The 18,930-nt window shown below is 48.4% G+C and overlaps 1 protein-coding gene across 1 annotated transcript; it reads left to right on the top strand.

The window, feature by feature from the left end:
- Positions 1–1,362: 1,362 nt before the first annotated feature.
- On the top strand, positions 1,363–13,948 carry UBAP1L (ubiquitin associated protein 1 like). Its single transcript, XM_046007249.1, has 6 exons — positions 1,363–1,492; positions 2,403–2,570; positions 5,399–6,037; positions 7,857–8,063; positions 12,590–12,691; positions 13,649–13,948. The coding sequence occupies exons 2-6, from the start codon at positions 2,451–2,453 to the stop codon at positions 13,781–13,783; spliced, it is 1,203 nt and encodes a 400-aa protein (XP_045863205.1). The 5' UTR covers positions 1,363–1,492; positions 2,403–2,450; the 3' UTR covers positions 13,784–13,948.
- The last annotated feature ends 4,982 nt before the right edge of the window (positions 13,949–18,930 follow it).

Here is an 18,930-nt window from a genome sequence, read left to right as displayed (position 1 = left end):
TAATAATTTGTGTGTGTGTGTGTGTGTGTTTTGGTATCTCATTGTTTTGTTTTGCATTTCCCCAATGGCTAATGAGGTTAAACAACTGTGAGGTTTATTTGAATGTCTTCTTTCATGATGTGCCTCTTAACATCTCTTGCCTATTTTTGGACTCGGTCTTTTTTTTTTCTTTATTGCTTTGTGTATATCGGGTATGAATCCTTGGTCAGATATACATGCTGCAAATATCTCTTCCCATTCTGATTTATGTCTTTTGTTGTTTGTGTGTGTCTTTGTTTTTGTTTCTGTTTTGTTTCATTGTTGTTTTACTCTCTTACGGACATCTTCTGGTGAGTGGAAGTTCTTTATTGTAACCCAGTTTGTCAGTCTTTTGCTTCATGGTTTTCTTTTCTGCAACCTGACTAAGAAATGTTTACCTATTCTAAAGCCATGAATATATTCTCCTGTCTTCTCTTCAAGCTTTATTTTACCTTTCACATTTAGATCTACAGTCTACCTGGAACTGATTTGTGTGCATGATGTGAAGTACGGATCATGATTTTTTTTTTTCTAGGTGAATATCCAGTGTGCCATTTACTGAAAAGACATTTATTTTTCTTATGTTCTGCAGGACCAATTTTGTCACAAGTTAAGGATCTGTATATGTATGGATCTGTTTCTGGACTTTCTTTTCTGTTTTACTGGACTTTTTTTTTTTTTAAGATTTTATTTATTTATTTGACAGAGAGAGAGATCACAAGTAGGCAGAGAGGCAGGCAGAGAGAGAGGAGGAAGCAGGCTCGGAAGCAGGCTCGGAAGCAGGCTCGGAAGCAGGCTCCCCGCGGAGCAGAGAGCCCGATGCGGGGCTCGATCCCAGGACTCTGGGATCATGACCTCAGCCGAAGGCAGCGGCTTAATCCACTGAGCCACCCAGGCGCCCCTGTTTTACTGGAGTTTTTGTAAGTCCTCATGTTAGTACCCCACTGACTTAACCCCTGTAACTGTAAAGTAAGTGTTGCTATCTGATAGTATAAATCTTCCCGTTGTGTTCCTTCTTCTTCAAGATTGTCTTGGCTTTTCTTGGTCCTTTGACTTTCATTTAAATTTTAGAGTTAGTTTGCCAATTGACCCTAAAAAACATGATGGAATTTTGATACATGGAATCTATAAATCAATCCCATGAACATGGCATGTTCCTCCATTAAATATCATATTTTATAGTTTTCTGTGTAGAGGTTTTATGTATCTTATGTTAGGTCGTGTCCTAGGTGGTTGATTGATAATATGAAATGGTATCTTATTTAAAATTTCATTCTCTAATGACAATTTTTAAAGTTTTTTTTTAAATTTATTTATTTGACAGAGAGCAAGAGAGCACAAGCAGGCAGAGCCGCAGAGGGAGAAGGAGAAGCAGGCTCCCCACTGAGCAGGGAGCCCGATGTGCGGCACGGTCCCAGGACTTGGAACTATGACCCGAGTCGAAGGCAGCTGCTTAACCAACTGAGCCACCCAGGTGCCCCCTCTAATGACATTTTTAAAAGACAATGTTTACATACTTTGTATATATAGTTCTCATATATTGATCTTGTAATCCAAGGACCTTGCTAAATCCACTTATTAACTCTAAGAGTTCTATTCATAGATTCCTTTGAATTTTCTACATATGTCATCCACAGATAATGGTAGTTTTATTTTTTTCCAGTCCTTGTTTTTTTTTTTCCTTCTCCTTTTGCACAGGCTAGTACCTCCAGTGCAATGTTGAACAGACAAGATGATGGGGACATCTTGTCTCAGTTCCGATCTTGGGGATATCTTTCAGTATTTCACCATTAAGTGGGATGTTTGCTTTAGATATTTTGGTAATATTACTATTATTAAATATAAAAATATTTAGATATTTTGGTAATAATTCCTATTAAGTTAAGGAGAGTCCTTTCTCTTCCTACATTGCTAATTTTTTTCTTTTTTTTAAAAATATATTTTATTTATTTAGTTGACACACACAGAGAGATCACAAGCAGGCAGAGAGAGAGAAGGGGAAGCAGGCTCCCTACCAAGCAGAGAGCCTGATGTGGGACTCGATCCCAGGACCCTGGGATCATGACCTGAGCCGAAGGCAGTGGCTTAACCCATTGAGCCACCCAGGCGCCCCTGGAAACTCTTTTGATGACACACTTTAGAGCCAGTTTTGTAGGCCACATTTTGGGAAACAATGGTCTAGAACAAAACTTAAGCATGAAATAGTCAATTCCTGTCAGTTTGAATGCTCTCATTTTTATTTATTTCCTCCCTGTGCAGCACTAGCCACTTTACCTTTTCTTTCTCAGCTGTGTGGGGCTCAGCTAAGTCAGCACTCAAGACAGTGGTGAGGTGATCTGAGACCAAGCCTGGTCCTCAGGACTGTGCTCTCTCCCTGCCACCAGGCAGCCTGCCCCAGCCCTGCTCAGCCATCACCACACTCCTCTGACAGAATGAATGCCCTCGACGGCGTCCCCTTCAAGGTGCCCAATGGCTTTGTGATAGGCACAAAGTCCCTTCCTGGGCCAGAGCTCAGCGTTCCAGCCTGCAGGGAGCTTCTGCTGAGTTCTATGGTAAGTGTATCTGTCTGTCCATTTATCTCTTGTCTCTGCTCCTCTAGATCTGAAGCTGAGACTCATGGGCCTTGTTCCTTGATTTTAAAGGGCAGCAAGGCCAGGGAACCTGGGTGGCTCAGTCAGTTAAGTCTCCAACTCTTGATCTCAGCTCAGGTCTTGATCTCAGGGGTGTGAGTTCAAGTCCCTTGTTGGGCTTTACGCTAGGTGTATGTATGTATACATATATACATACATACATACATAAATGACAGCAAATCCATGTCTGGTATGTATTTTCTCATTTTCATATATTCTCATTTTCTCATTCTCATATATTCTCATTTTCTCTGTATTCTTCCCGGGATGTTTATGTGTATAGAGACAAGCAAGTACAGCTATTTCCTCCCTTTTTACACCAATGGTAGCATGTTATATACACTGTTCTTCTTGACTTTTGTGCCGCATATATTTTAAGATCTTTCTGTATCGGTACATAAAAAGCTGCTTCAGTTTCATTTTTCACTGTGTAGCATTGCATGACGTGGCTATATCCTACTTTCTTGAATGGGTGCCCTCTTGATGTACACTTAGGTTCTTTTCAGTCTCTTGCCATGATAAACAGTGCTGCTGGGAATGATGATATGCATGTGTCCTTTTGAATTTCTTTAAGCATTTTTCCAAATTGCCCTCCATAGGAGTCATACTGATTTCCATCCCAGCCAGCACTCTACAGGAGGCCACATGCCCCCCACACTCTCCAACAGAGTGTCCTCAGACTTTGGGTCTTTGCTGAGGGGTGGGTGGATGGTATCTCAGGGTAGTTGTGATTTGCCTTTCTCTTATCATGAGTGAAGTTAAGCAACTCTTCGTGTGTTTAGAAGACATCTGTGTGGCTTTTTTCTTTGGACTATCCATATCTTTTGCTCCTTTCCCATTGAACTGTTGATCTTTTTCCAATCTATTTCTAACACTTCCTATATTAGTAAATTTAGCCCTTTGTCTCTTATGTGAGTGCTGTTCCCCCCCACCCCCACTTTGCCATTTGTCTTTGACCTTGCTTGTGGCATATTTGCATGCAGATTTTGCACATGTGTGTATCTGTACTTTTATGGCTTCGGGAAAGGCTTTCCCCACTTGAGGACGTCTCTTCTGTTTTTTTCCTAGTACTTTAATAGTTTCATATTATACATTTGAATTTTTGGTCCTTTTGGAATTCACTCTTGTATAACGTGGGAATGGATCCAACTTTATTTTCTTCCAGCCAGCTAACATAATTTATTGGCTAGTCCCTCTTTTCCCCATTGTTTGAGATGCCACCTTTATTATTTACTAAAGCCCCATAGATTTTAAGGTCTATTTCTGGACTTCCTATTCTATGCCTGCATCTGTACCAATACCATCGTTTCAATTATTGACATTTTATAATATGATCAAACAGCCAGTAGGGCCATTTCCCTCCCCCTATTTACCATTTTGTGCCCAGAGTCTTCTGGCACTTCCATTGTTTGTTTTTCATATGAACTTTAGAATCATCTTGCTTAGTTCCATAAATCATTAAGTGTTGATATTCATGTTGGGTCTTGGTATCTTTTCATCCCGAGTCCCGTCAGCTGCCTTGAAACTGCCTTAGTCTCTTTCTCTCCACGTCTGCCTCATCACCCTTCACGTGGTCTTTTTCCCTCCCCTGTCCTTCACAACCTGCCTGTTTTGCTACAATCTCTTCATCCAACTGTTTATTCCCCACAGACTTATCTGCCTGACACAGGGTGGACGTTTATAAGTCTGTGGGGATGCAGAGAGGAATAAGACACAGTCCCTTACCTCAGTCAGGGAGCAATACTAGGCTCCTCTCCTCAACCTGGGGTCGTGTCAGGAGAGAAGGGGACAGTACCTGTGATCTACGTGTCTGAATACCTGTCTTTCTGCCTCTCCTTCCCCCCACAAATACCACTCTCCCCAGCTTCGTTCTTCCTTCACTGACCATCACAGAGCACTGAAAGAGCCTTTTAAACAATTTTACATTTTTTAACGGAATTTTATATTTCTGGCTCTTATTTTTAAAGGTAGGCAGCAGATAAATAATTTATTTTTGACTCATTTCTAAATTCTCAAGTTAGATTATTTATGTGAACTCCAGACTGCTTATTCAGGTAGCCTGATATGTAGTGGAAAAAACACTACTGTCAGCTGGACAGAGGAATCCCAGCTCAAACCGCTCGACACCAATCTGACCTCCAGCAATTTAAAGATTATGAGCCTCATTTTCATATTCTGCAAAGAGAAATAACACTATAATATACTTAGTGGAATTTAACAGAGATTAGTGATTTTTATGTTTCCTGGGCCTCAGAGTAACCTCTGATGGCAACAAAGGGGAAGGGGGCAGGTATTATCTATAGAGAGGTTTGTGTGCTGAGAGGGCCTCCAGGGCTGAGTGCTCACTGGCAATTGGTGCTGGGTTCAAGTGAAAGTTTCTTTGCTAAAAACAAGGATTTGGGGAGACTTTTTTTTTTAAGCTGTTATTGTTCAATTACATACTGAATGGCAAAGGGACTTGGGATTTGGGGTTTCAGTTACATAATGGCAAAGGGGCTGTTTCATTGTGCTAACCTAATTCTTCATTATGTCCTTCAGGCAGAGTTAACACATTCAATTGTTACAGCTATCCATCGACCCCAGTGCTTGCTAAAACTGGGGCTGAGGGCGGGTGGTAATAAGTGCCTGGAGTTCAGAACCAGAAGCAGCCCAGGCCTGGCAAATTTTTGGCTGAACAAAGGTGGCAGGGTAGGGGTGGGCCCTTGGCCCTGCTTTGGGCCCAAGAGCCTCACATCCCCTTCTTCTTGCAGCACGACTTCAGCCTGGAGAGGAGGGTGCTCTTCTGGGTGGAGGCTGTCATCCGGGGACCCTGCCCGGTCCAATGCGACGCCCTGGGAATGGCATCGGCCCCTCCCGCCTGGCTCTTGCTCGTCAGCTCAGAACCTGAGCCAGGGCCCGCACCAGCTGCAGACACCCGCCAGGAGGCCAGACCCCAGCTGCAGTTAGATCAGGAGGAGGAGAAAGAGGAGGAGGTCAAGGAAGAGGAGGAGGAGGAGGTGGAAGAGAATCAGGGGGAGGCCCACGTAGAAGAAGAAGCCGCCTCTGCCAACGACGAAGAGCCAGGTCCCTGCAGCCCCCTGTCCAGCTCCCCCGCGAGCGCTGGCCCGGGCCATCCCCGGTGCTCGCTGGACTTGCTGCGGGGCGTGAAGTCGGAGCTGGCGGGGGCGCGGCGACGGCTCTCGGAGGGCCGACTGTCCGCTCGCCCCCGCGCTCTCCTGCACCGCATCCGTCACCGGGCGCTGAGCCTCTGTCCCAGCCCCGCGCCGAGTCCCGGCCCGGTGCTGCCCGCGGGCCCTGCGCCCACGCTCCCCAGCGCCCCTGCGCCGCCCCCGCGGCCCTCCACGGCTGGCGCCATGCCCCCGCTGCGGAGCCACAAGCCCACGGTCGCGGTAAGGAACCCTAGCTCAGCAGCAAGGCCGCCAGTAGTCTGGGGTCCCAGCCTGGTCCGCAGCCCTCGTTCCCGCCTCTCTGCTCTCCTTCTTCCTGCCTTTACCTGTTCTCATCTGGCCCGGTACCATGCTGTCCTTCCTGTGGCCCTTGGCCTAGACGAGTCCCTGTTCAGAAGCCCCCATTCCCTGTTTTCTGCTATGTCTGTTTTCCTTCTGTTGGGACCCACGTCACAATAATTATAATCATCCAATATCTGTCTCTTCCCATGCAGTATGAATTTTTTTAGGGCAGGGATTGGAGGGCTTTCATTTTTGTTTCCAGGGCACCCAGCAGCAGATTGGCCCCTAGGGGGTGCTCCGGGAATGTCCACTGAATGAATGAATGTGACTCAAATCTAAGGCTTCCCACCCAGTGAGGCTTCCTGTGGGATGGGTAAGCAGAAGGCTGAAATCAAAGGTCACTCCCTGAGCAGTTACTTCCTGCTGCGCACGGAATTGGAAGAGGCATTGACTGAGGGAGAGTTGGCCAGCGAGAGATGGGACGAGGCAGCACTGTGTGGTGGGAGGGATCAGGTGCTGAGAGAGAGAGGGGACAGTTTTTGCCCACTGGGAAGGCTTCAGCACAGAGGATGTGCTCCTGGAAGAACCAGGAGTAGAAGTGAATTTAAAGTGACACCAGCCTCAAACCCCTCACTTTTCCTCTTCCAAGGCTTTATATCTAATGTGCCTTTTTCAAGAGGCCCAAATTATGTTAAGTACCAAACTCCACAAAGCCTGGATCTGGACAGATGGAGTGGGTCAGGAATGAGAGCCAAAGGGCACAATGGGACACAGCTTTCTGTCCCCTAGCTGCCATACTCTCGGGCGGAGAGATGCAACAGAATAAGGCCCAGGTGAAATTTAAATCCAAAAGACACGCTAGAGGTCTGACTTTCCCCACTCATGGGTGTGTGACCTCTGCAGAGTCACTGAACTGCCCTGAGCTCTCCCTGAGCCACTTTACCACACACACAGTTACTTAGAGCAAATGCAGAGCACAGGCTCTGTAAACTGCTCAGGCGGCGCCATATCAAGGGCCAGACGTTGATGCCAGGATAGCTCTTTCCTGGTCCAGATTAAAGGTAACTCTAGCAACAAACGTCCTTGTTCTTCAGAGGAGAAAACTGAGGCAGAGAACAGCTAAGAATCATTTTTTAGGTCACAAGAGTAGACTCAGATCCTAAGATTTGAATGTCTTCCAGTTTGGGGGTCAAGAGCAGACCCTAGGGAAAGCTCATGGCAGGAAAACCCCTGAAAAGTTAGGGATGGGTAGACAATTCATGGCACACATATATGCTCTTTCCCAGGAGCCAGAGCAGCAACTGGGCTTTCCCTGGGGAGAAGGGGACAGAGCAGTCTGGTTAGGGTGGGCAGGTGGGTGCTTCTTCATGGGGAATGGGTGAAGGGTGATGCTGGCCAAACCCACTGAAATGCCTTCAAGCCACCCTCCTTACTCTAGGGCCAGTGTGCCCAGTCCCTACCCTGCTCCACGCCCTGCCAAGCCTCAGCCCAGCCAACCTGAAGAAGGAAGAAGATCCAGCCCTGCTTCCCCCTCACTAAGGTGTGGGGTAAAGAATCCTGAGTGTGATTCTGAGCAGGGCTCAGGTCCCAAATGTGTGTTGCTTCCCCAGTCATTAACTTCTCCGAACCTCAATTTCAATGTCTGTGAAATGGGATAATAGGGATGGACCTATCATATTTCTCCTGCGGGAGAATGTCCTGCCGTGCTAAGGTATCACCTCCAGAGGCAACTGACACACCCAGCCTGTCTCTATTTCAGTCCCTCAGCCCCTACACCTGCCTGCCGCCTCTTGGCGGAGTGCCTCAGCATCTCAGCACCCGCAGATCACACCCCGCTTCTGCTGACCTGCTGTCTGCCCTGAGCCAGGAAGAGCAAGACCTCATCGGGCCCGTGGTCGCCCTGGGGTATCCCCTGCATAGGGCCATCACGGCTCTGCAGAAGACAGGGCGGCAGAGCCTGAGCCAGGTAGGTGAAGGAGGGCCCCTGAGCTGGGGGGCTGTGGGTCTGGAGCCAGGTGTGTGGCCAAGTAGTTTTTATCTTTAACTTGAAAAAGTTTTGTTTCCTTCTCTTGAGAAGCAGAAACTTAGCCTGGCATTAATTGTTGAGGGTTATAAGCATGTTTCTGGACCCTGATGCCATTTTCTCCATAAGGGTTTATCAGGAGTCCCCATGCCCATTTGGATAGTTTTAATATTCTTCTCCTGTCCCAGTCTCTGCCCCAAGCACAGGGGGCTGATGCTTTGGGCAACCAGTAACCTCTCCAGAGATACCCTGCATTTCTGCAATGAGAGAGATGTTTTATATGGGTTGTCCAATACAGTAGGCACTGGCCTTATGTAGCTACTTGAAATATGGCTAGTGTGACTAAGAAACTGAACTTTTTGTTTTACTTAATTGCAATTAATTTAAATTAAAATAGCCAGATGTGGCTGCTGGCTACCATAGGGATGGCGGAGCTCTAACCACTTCCCTCAATGAGCAGTTTATCCATATTCATATCCGTCTCTTTCTCTTTTGATCTACCCATCCGTCCACTCCATCTAGTCCACGGTATTTACTGGGCACCTCCTAGGTGTTCAGATGGAGCTAGCAGCTATGGGGGGAACCTCCTCTTGGTGGAAGGGGCTGCAGAGAATTTATGGCCATTCTTAATCAAAGACAAGGAGGTTCCAGTGATCAGCAAAGTCTCACGGAGGTACCACATCTTGAGCTGGACTTTAAGGATGAATAAGCTCCGAATCTGAAGGAAGCAGAAGGGAGGATATTGCAAGCAGGAGGAACAGTTTGAGCAAAGGAGTGGAGGCAACGCGGCAGGGTTTGGGAGGCCCTGATCCAACCGGTCTCTCTGGAATACAGAGTGTATGATGCAGGCTGGTGAGAGACAGGACAGGGAAGGGGGGGCGAGGGCAGATTGAGGGTGCCTTGAAGGCTGAGCTGAGAAGTTTATAAATGACCCACTAACAAAAGGGAGGCATGGAAGGATTATGAGTAGGGGCAGGAGGTAACATGGAATGCCACTGCCTGATGCCCCCTTCTCCCACCTGAAGGTCACATCTTGCTTCCCACTGTTTTCTGCACATGGGAACTCTTTCGGTTAGAAAGCTGAGCTGCAGATATCCAAAGGTTCCAGGGCAGTTGGCACTTCTTCTTTTCTTCTATCTCTGCTCCGTCACCATCAGAGGGTTTGGATACTCTCTCCGTAATGTCTGACGGCTGTCATGTGTTGGGTCCCTGAGGTCCAGAGCTGCCTGCTCCTGGATAACGGAGGGATAGAAGGAGAGTGACTCTCAGACCAGAGCTGAAGCAGGACGTGGTGCTGCCTGGTTGAGGAGGTGGGCGAATGCACGTGGCCACTTTCCCCACCCACCCCTGCTTCTGTTCTCCTCTGGCTTCATCAGTCCATGCCTTGTCCTGGAGGAAAACTTCCAACATGGCTGCTGACATTCATCCAACACCTTCTTTGTGCCAGGCCTTCAATCTGATAATATTTGATTAGGTCTTCTCAGTTCTGCAAGGTTGCTACTACTGTCCCTCCCACTTTGCAGATGAGGAAACTGAGGCCAGGGAGGTTCATATAACTGATCAGTGGAAGAGCCAGGGTTGAGGCCAGGCTGGTTTGACTCTGAATCTTTGTTGCCTGGTACTTTCCTCTCATTTACTGGGCGAGAACCTTCTAGGGAAGCACCCAAGACTGATCTGAGATTTAAGAGTAGATCTAAGATTGTCCCCACCTTCAGCCACTGCTGAAAGCTAGAACCTGGGCCAAGAAGCTGGCCAGGAGGACTGTGAGGGACCATGGCCATGGTGGGAGCTCTGACATGCCGCCCAGTCCCTTTAGCTCCTGTGACAAGGCTGAGGCCTCAGGCCATCACCGTGGGGGTCTGAGGATGAGTCGGAACCAGCACGAGGCCCTGGCCTCCCCATGGGTGGGCTGGAAGAATCCCATTGCATCAGGAACATTGTGTTTCCAGATATGCACTGACCACCTGCCTGGCCAGCTGGATCTCTGGGTGGCCTTCTTCCGTGGTGGTCAGTCAGGAGCCAAGCCTTAAGGTGTGGGCCTGAAGGGCCATTGGATGACTCCAACTGTCCTCCCCCACCAAGTGATTATTTCCCTCTATTCTGTGAAGTCCCACCATTAGCTGAGCAACTCCTTGGGTTCAGAGTCCTTCCCCCCTTAAAGGATATACACTATAATAAACCTTTTTGGCTAGAAATTATTGACAGATGTCCCAGGAAGGTGAGCATCAGGCGACAGAGACAGAGCAGTTAGAAGAGCCAGGGGGAAAGGAGGAGATATAAAAGATAAGCTTTGTCCATCGTTCCTTCCTTCCTTCCATGAGGACTGATGTGCCCACTGGCTGCCGATAGGACAACACGGGTGGCATGTGTGAGCATCCACAGGCCAGGCCCAGGCTTGGTATGGGACTCCAGGCACCTCAGGGTGCTTCCCCTCTTTACAGAATGGAGGAGGGGGATATGCATTTATAATCAGTGAGTGCTGAGGCCCCCATCCTGGGGTGTGAAGGTGACATCCTTACCCACCCTGGGGACTGAGGCAGACCTGGTGGCTTCTACAGTCTCATTGGCCCAAAAGCTGACCAAGCAGCAGAATCTCTGTAACTGTAGATCCCCAGGACCTACTCTGGAGAATCCCAGTCAGCGGATCTGGAGTGCACCAAAAGGCTTATTGTGTTAAGGATCTGAAGGTGGTTCTGATATCCAGCCTGCCATGGGGTCTACTGGTATGGGTTGAGGTCAGCTCTCCCTTGAGTCAGTGGTTCTCAGCTATGGCTGCACAGAATTACCTGGGGAGCCAAACAAATCCCAGTGCGCAGACTGCCTCCCAGACCAATTACATCTGAGCCTCTGGAGACAACCCTCTGAGGCTTATGGGTAGTCATGTTAGAGCTCCCGGGTAGCTGCAGTCAGCACCAAGGCCAAGAACCGTTGCTGTGTTTGAACCAAGAGACCAAGGAGCAGCCACCATCCACGCTTGACTTGCTCTTCTTTTCACCTTTGGAAATCCTGTTCACTTTCAAGGCAGCTCAGAAAACCTCCTCTAGCACTGGGCCCCTGACGGACAAAGCCGAGAGGTCAGGTGATCTAGGTCCTAGTCCTGGGTCCCTGGGCAACCTGCCCATCCTGCTTGGGCCTGTTTCTTGCACTGAACAAGGAGAGCTTGGCTGGGTGGTTTACAAAACATACTCAGAGCAAGGTCCAGGCGTCCTGAGGCGGGAGCACTAGACTCCTGGCTCCCTTGCTCTTGCCCCCAGTTCTCCAAGAGCAGCTCGATCTTCTCATTATTGTTGACGTCTCCTGATGCTGGGATAGCTTAGAAGCTAAAGCAGTTAGAAAGCACTCATCTGTATGATCCATCTCTGAAGGTCTGCAGAAACCTCCCTGTTCTTCTCCACCTATACCCATAATTCTTATGGTCTGGAACCTTCCTTTGGCATTGGCTCTCTATAAGTGTTGCTTTGATTTGCCTGGCACTCAGGATTTCCTCTATCTGGCTCACTCCCTTCCCCCGCCCCCCCCAAGCAGTGAGCTCCTTGAAGGTAGTTCTTAATTCATCTTAGAAACATGACATACATTTATTGAGGTCCTTCTGCCTGCCATGCTGGGTGCTGGGGACACAGTGGTGATCAAGACTGAAACAACCCTTCCCTCGCTGAGAGAGAGAGGAGAATAACTAGAGTTGGACACGCTGTGATGGGGGAAGCACAGGGCTATGGGAGCAGCAGGCAAGGCCCCCAGTGGAGACCAGGGCAGAGGCTCCCCAGGGAAGAGGGCTGAGGCTGGGCTTGACCGAGGGAGAGAGATGTACGGAGGCCTGGGGGTGCTGAGAGGGGACCTGAGGCCTCTGACACGGGCAGAGGGGCAGGCTTTTGGGCTCTGGTAAGGAGGCAGTACTTCATCCTGAGGGCAAAAGCAGCTCCTGGTGACTAAGCACAGTGACCTGAACAGGTTTCCCAGCCCTGTGGTATTTCCTCTGTCCTCCTCCCCTTTCTGGCACCAGAGTTCATGTGGGCCCGGATAGCAGACATGTATGTGTCTAGGAACGGGGTAGGGCTGCCCAGGTGCGGATGCTGAGGAGGCTGCTTCACACAGGTGGGTGCTCACTAGGGAGGGTGAACAGACTGGGACGGGTGGTGGGTGAGGCGCCCGTGCTTCCGGCCAGTCCCACTCCCCGCTTAGGGTCCGGGAATGCTTATCTCACCCTGACGGCCCTTTTCCTCGATTACAGCCCCTGGTTGGGGACACTTGGTTAAGAACTTGCTGTCCACCCACCCCCGGGTCTCCAGGGGAGACCTCTGTCCCTCTTCTATTGGCTCACCGGGTCTCTGGGGCCATTTCGTGAGTGTGTGGTGGGTTGACTTGTCAGCCTGGTCCGAGCTGAGGCTGGCTGAGGTTGCCAGGGTGCTTTCTCTGTCCCACCTGCTGCCCCTGCCACTGCTCTTACTGCTCCACTCCCCCCACCCCCACAGTTTCTCAGCTACCTTAGTGCCTGTGACCGGCTGCTGTGGCAAGGCTACGAGGAGGGGCTGGTGGAGGAGGCCATGGAGATGTTCCAGTTCTCCGAAAGTCAGGTCAGCAGGGCCACCTGCCCAGGCCTGGGGTGGGAGGAGGAGAAGGGCAGGGGTCCACGCATAAGCCTAGTGTGCAGGGGCACACTTGTGCTAGAGCCAGAGCCTTGGGGCCATCAGGAGACAGCCTGCTTGCTGAGCCCTGGGGAGGAGGAGACAGGCCAGGGAGGTGAAGCGTGGGGAAGGGGAGAAGATGGGATGGGGAGGGAAACAGGTGGCAAGACTTTCACATTATTTAGCCAAATTAACACACAAATATTATTGAATGCCCACTCTGTCAGACACCTAGAGAGGAGCCATGTACAGCACAAAGATGCATAAACTCTGCTCGGGCAGTTTGCTGGCTACCTGGAAACCCAGAAGGCAGGCAGCTGTGGCCCAGTGGTATATTCTGAGTGCCCAGCGTACATGACCTGTCCTCAGGGTGCTGTTGGCGGTGGCTCTGCTGAGCGCTTCTCCACAGAGGCTGAGGCAAGGACAGAGGGCTGCAGGGGATGCCAAGGGGGAGGGAGGAAGGGAGGAGAAGCAGGCACTTCTCAGGTACTGGGGCCAGAGGAGGAAGGAAGGCAGAGGCTGCATGGTGTGAAAATTTGGCAGGGTTTGGGGCTTGGGTAGAGATCCCAGGCTATGTTTCCTCTGGGCACCAGTATGCAGCCTCCTGTTTTCTGTCCCAGTCTCCAAGCACAGGGAGTCAGGAATGAGCTGGATTGGAGGAGTAAAGCTAGGATGGAGCCAGTTGTCAGGCCAGAACCTCCTTCCTTGACACAGGAAGGGAGGTCCAGGCCCATGTCACCCCAAGGTATAGGAAGAAAAGCAGGTGCTGCCCAGGACCAGGCTTACCTGGCTTGGGGAGTTCATAGCTTTGTGGGAGTAGATACAGTAGGTACCAGGGAGAAGGCTCCACAGGAGGTGACTGGCCTGGCAGTGTCCCCAGCACTCTCTCTTCTTCCCCTTCCTCAGGCAGGGGAGTTCCTGCGCCTCTGGGAACAATTCAGTGACATGGGCTTCCAGCAGGACCGGATCAAAGAAGTGCTGCTGGTCCACGGCAACCGCAGTGAGCAAGCGCTGGAGGAGCTGGTGGCCTGTGTCCCATGAGCACTGGTGCCTTCCACAACACCTGGGCATCCCAGTCCTGGGCCAGACCTGGCAATCCATGGTAACTGGATTAGTGAGACTACATAAGAGGGGAACCTGGCCGGCTAAGTTGGAGCAGTATGTGGCTCTTGATCTCAGGTTTGTGAATCTGAGCCCCTCACTGGGTGTTGAGATTACTTAAAAAAAAAAAATACACAAATAGGGGCGCCTGGGTGGCTCAGTGGGTTAAGCCTCGGCCTTTGGCTCAGGTCATGATCCCAGGGTCCTGGGATCAAGCCCCTCATCGGGCTCTCTGCTCAGCAGGGAGCCCGCTTCCCTTCCTCTCTCTCTGTCTGCCTCTCTGCTTACTTGTGATCTCTGTCAAATAAAGAAATAAAATCTTAAAAAAAAATTTTTTTTAATACATAAATAAACTTTGAAAAAAAAAATCGCACAAGAGTGACAGACGCTCATACAAACAATGCAAAGGTGGAGGTAAATACTGTAGGGGAGGCCAGACTTGACCCGCTGTAGGTTTTCAGCTGGGGCTCCCCATGGAAAAGACCAGTTAAGAAGAGAAAAACATTTTATTTTATTTTTTTAGGATTTTGTTTTATTTATTTGACAGAGAGAGACACAGTGAGAGAGGGAAAAACAAGCAGGGGGTGAGGGAGAAGCAGGCTTCCCGCTGAACAGGGAGCCCAATATGGGGCTCGATCCCAGGACACTGGGAGCATGACCTGAGCCAAAGGCAGAGGCTTAACGACTGAGCCACTCAGGTGTCCTGAGAAAAACAGTTTACTAACACATGTGGCATTTCCACGTCATGTGTGGGAAACCTCAATGAAAAGGAACTCAAAGTAACAGTTAGAACTCTGGCTTGTATAGCATCTTCAACAAAGAACAATCAATTTGTATAGAAATGACAGGACAAAGCAAACTGGTTTTGGGATTCCAGAGATGGAAGCTATTGGGGGAGGGGGCGGTGTAAATACAAGGAAGTGAACCAGCTGAGTAGGTTTGTTGGCAGATTCCTCTGGAGCATGTCTGGGCTGATAAGAATCTGTCTCCAGAAAAGGAGAGTTTATACCTTGCCTTTAGGCAAAATTTGGGGGAGCATAGAAGGAGATTTTTTTCCTGCATTTGTTGCTTCTTAATCACCTTCAACTCAAAATGATTTTTATTCAAAGAGGCATATTTTTGGGTGACATTCTGGTCTCTTTCAATATGAAAACAATTAGCTGAAAGAGTTGAAAGTCATTGCCTCTGGGGAGGGGTGTATGGGGGAGTATATACAAGAAACTGTGTTTTTTTCATCAAACCCTTGTAAAACTACCTGTGTCTGACTCTTTAAACTATAGGCATGAGTAACTTTGATTTTAAGAATATTAAAATATGTGGTGGGCCATTCTTTTCAGTCCTGGGGGCTCCTAGTTAGTGTGGAAAGAACGTCTAACTGTAGTTCAGAAGACCTAATTTCTTTTTTTGTTTCTGCTGCTTCCTGGCTCAAGGCCTCTTTGGGACTCAGTTTCCCTGGGAAAAGTGGAGAGACTGGACTTGGCTGCTATCGATAAGAATCCCCTGAGAGTTTGTTAGAGAGGCCCAGGCCCTCCTCCGGGGTGATCTGATTTAGAAAGTCCAGCTTGGCAGCCCCAGGGATCTATTTTGTTTTTATAAGGAGCTCTCTTGGGATTTAAAAAAATCTTTTGTTGTTTTTTAACTGGTTTTGTTGTTATTCACCTTCACCCATTTCTCCCAACCACTACTCTGGTCTCTGCTATCTATCAGCTTGGGTTTTTGGCTTTTTTGTTTTTTTCAGATTCCACATTTAAGAGAAATCATATGGTATTTGTCTTTCTCTGTCTGACTTATTTCACTCAGCATAACATCCTTGAGGTCTACCCATGTTGTCTCAAATGGCAAATTTTCACTCCTTTTATGGCAGGATAATATTCCATTGCATATATAAACCGCAGTTTCTTTATTGATTCATCCATCTGTCGACATTTAGGTTGTTTCCATGTCTTGGCTACTGTAGATAATGCTGCAGCGAACTTGGGGGAGCATCTATTATTCTGAGTGAGTGTTTTTGTTTTCTTTTAAATAAACTCCCAGAGTGGAATTGCTACATCATCTGGTAGGTCTATTTTTAATTGTTTGAGGAATCCTCCCTATGGTTTTCCACAGTGGCTGCACCAATTTACATTCCCACCAACAGTGCACAAGGATTTTTCTCCGCATCCTTGCCAATACTTGTTATCTCTTGTCTTTTTGATGATAGCCATTCTGACAGGTGGAGGTCATATTCTTTGTGGTTTTGATTTGCATTTCCCTGAGGAGTAATGCTCTTGAGCGTATTTTCATGTACCTGTCGGCTATCTATATGTCTTCTTTGAAAAAATGTCTATTCAGGGCACCTGGGTGGCTCAGTGGATTAAGCCTCTGACTTCAGTTCAGGCCGTGATCTTGGGGTCCTGGAATGGAGTCCTGCGTAGGGCTTCCAGCTTGGCAGGGAGTCTGCTCGTCCCCTCCTTCTGCCCTTCCCCCCACCTGTGTGCGCATGCACACATACTCGCTCTCAAATGAGTAAAATAAAATCTTAAAAAAGAAAGAAAGCTGTCTATTAATCTGTTGTTGTTGTTGGGTCATGTGAGTTCCTTACATATTTTGGATATTAGCCCCTTATCAGATATATGATTCACAAATATTTCTCCCATTCAGTAGTTGCCTTTTCATTTTGTTGATGGTTTCTTTTGTTATGAAGAATCTTATTTTCCACCTTTTTTTGTTTTGTTTTGTTGCTTTTGCTTTTGGTGTCAGATTCAAAAAATCATCGCCAAGACCTATGTCAAGGAGCTCACCACCTATTTTGTCTTCTAGGAGGTTTATGGCTTCAGGTCTTCCATTCCAGTGTTCAACCCAGTTTCAGTTAATGTTTGTGTATGCTGTAAGACGGCAGATGAGTTTCATTCTTCTGTATGTGGCAGTCCTGATTTCCTAACACCATTTATTAAAGAGACTGTCCTTTCCCCATTGTATATTCTTGGCTCCTTTGTTATAAATTAATTGACTATATATGCGTGGGTTTATTTCTGGGCTCTCTCTTCTGTTCAGTTGATCTGTGTGTCTGTTTTCATGCCAGTACCTCTGGGGATTCCTTTTTTTTTTTTTTTTAAGATTTTATTTATTTTTTCTGAGAGAGAAAGTATGCTCATGAGCAGGGCTGGTGAGGGGGAGGATTAGGAGGAAGGGACAGAGGGAGAAGGAGACTCCCCACCGAGCAGGGAACCCAATGTGGGGCTCCGTCCCAGGACCCTGTGATCATAACTCCCAGCCAAAGACTGGTGCTTAACTGACTGAGCCACCCAGGCGCCCCATCCTCTGGAGATTCTTATTCAATATATTGGGCCCGCAGCCAGTATGAGTAACCCTCAGGGCCTCCTGTTCTGACAGCCAGTCAGTCTTTCCTCATTTGTGGAGCAGGCAGTTTGAGACCAGAATTGTCTCCAGTCACTGTAGGACTGGAGACCAGTTGCTGGAGGACCCCAGAGATTGAGGAGACCAGTTGCTGGAGCTGCCCGTGACTCAGGCAAGCAGAGGCCAGAGCCAAGACACCAGTGCCCTTGCCCTTCCCAGCTGGCCCTATGCAAAGACCTAGAGCAATTACCACAGAATCAAGACTGCTCAACCTTCTCTACCCAGCGAGCAGGACTGGACCTGGACCTGAGGCCTGGAGAAGACCAAAATCGTCCATGTTTTTCATGGCTTCAAACAGACATGTTGCTTGAATATTTAGTGAGGACTTCTACAGGCCTATCCTGACCTAAACAGCAAGTTTGGGACCAGAACCTAGGACTCCTCAGGTCTGTCCAGCCCCTGGGTGCCTTCCACTAAGCCTCGATGCCTGCCAACTTGAAATCACATAAAAAATATGCTTTGGCCCTAAAACTTGCTTTGAGTAACTTGCAGGCAATGCAAAACTATTTGAGAACATTGGCAATGCGGCATAAAGTCGGTCAAAAATAAAACTGCATTTGAAAAAGAATAAAATTCAAGTTCAATTTCTAAAAAGCAACATTAAATCCAAAGCTCTGTGTGTTTTGATTAAGGTAGTCTGGCCTTGGTCGGCCACTTGATAAGTCCCCTTGATCAGAGGCGACCAGCTGGCAGGCTTCTTCCCCATGTGGCTCTTCCCACTCCTCTCCCACCTGCGCCTAACTTCCCATTCCTAGGAAACTATTGCTCAATTTAAAATGGGGCATCAACGGACACACTGTAAATTGAAAATATTTTTAGGTCGTAGAACAGTGTAGTAGTTAAAGGCCCGGGATCTGAAGTTAGATCCGAGCTGAAACTATAGCCTTATCATTAACTAACTGTGTGACCTGTGTGTGTGTGTGTGTGTGTGTGTGTGTGTGTGTGTGTGTGTAGCCTTTTGAAGGTCACATCCTCTATCTGTGCCTCAGTTCCTTATCGATAACACATGGATACTGAAACTTCCCAAAAGGGATGACTGAATGAGCTAGCACACAGGATGCTTGTGGTGTGGTGTTTATTTATATAGATGTATACCCTGCCTCGGTCCTATAAACCCCGCTACCTTTCCTCTGATCATCCTCTCATCCCCCTCATTGTTGTTAAGGTTAACAAATCTCTAGCGTTTATAATCAAACTCTGAAAACCTGGGAGAATCTCCCCTTTCCTCCCCACCCTCCCATCCCTGTAACTCAGCCTGTGGTCAGCAGGGTTTAAGGAAGCCACAGCAGAGGCTTCTGGGAGTATCCGGAGAGAAGGACAATCATTACAGCTAATACTAAGGGTCAGGTGACTGTATTGGTGGTCCCCTGAAACAGAAACAATGACACACTTAGCTACCTGAAGGCAGGGTCTAAACAAGGTGGCCCTCAGAGAGGAGGCCAGGAGGATGGTGAAGCCAGGGCACCAGGGGGCAGACCAAGGCCTGGCCCGGGGATGCAGAAGGAAGCAAGTTCTGCCTTGGTTCTTGCTGCCACTTCTTTGCCCTATATCCTGTCTCTTCTGTGTCCCCACCATGTTCCTTCAGAGGCTCAGTGCCAGCAGATTGAGGGCCTCCTGACTCTGATGGGAGTGGAGGGGGCTAGGGAGGTGGCATCTCCTAAACTTCCAGGCTGAAATCTCAAGTTCTTTGC

Source organism: Meles meles, chromosome 6, assembly GCF_922984935.1.
Source record: "Meles meles chromosome 6, mMelMel3.1 paternal haplotype, whole genome shotgun sequence".
Classification (NCBI taxonomy): domain Eukaryota; kingdom Metazoa; phylum Chordata; class Mammalia; order Carnivora; family Mustelidae; genus Meles; species Meles meles.
Note: the sequence above shows the minus strand (reverse complement) of the source record. Positions and strands in the feature narration are given on the sequence as shown.

Coding starts and splice junctions, on each gene's coding strand:
- UBAP1L (XM_046007249.1), top strand. CDS start 2,451: ATGAATGCCCTCGACGGCGTCCCCTTCAAGGTGCCCAATGGCTTTGTG. Junction 2,571..5,398: donor AGCTTCTGCTGAGTTCTATG/GTAAGTGTATCT, acceptor TTCTTCTTGCAG/CACGACTTCAGCCTGGAGAG. Junction 12,692..13,648: donor TCCAGTTCTCCGAAAGTCAG/GTCAGCAGGGCC, acceptor CCCCTTCCTCAG/GCAGGGGAGTTCCTGCGCCT.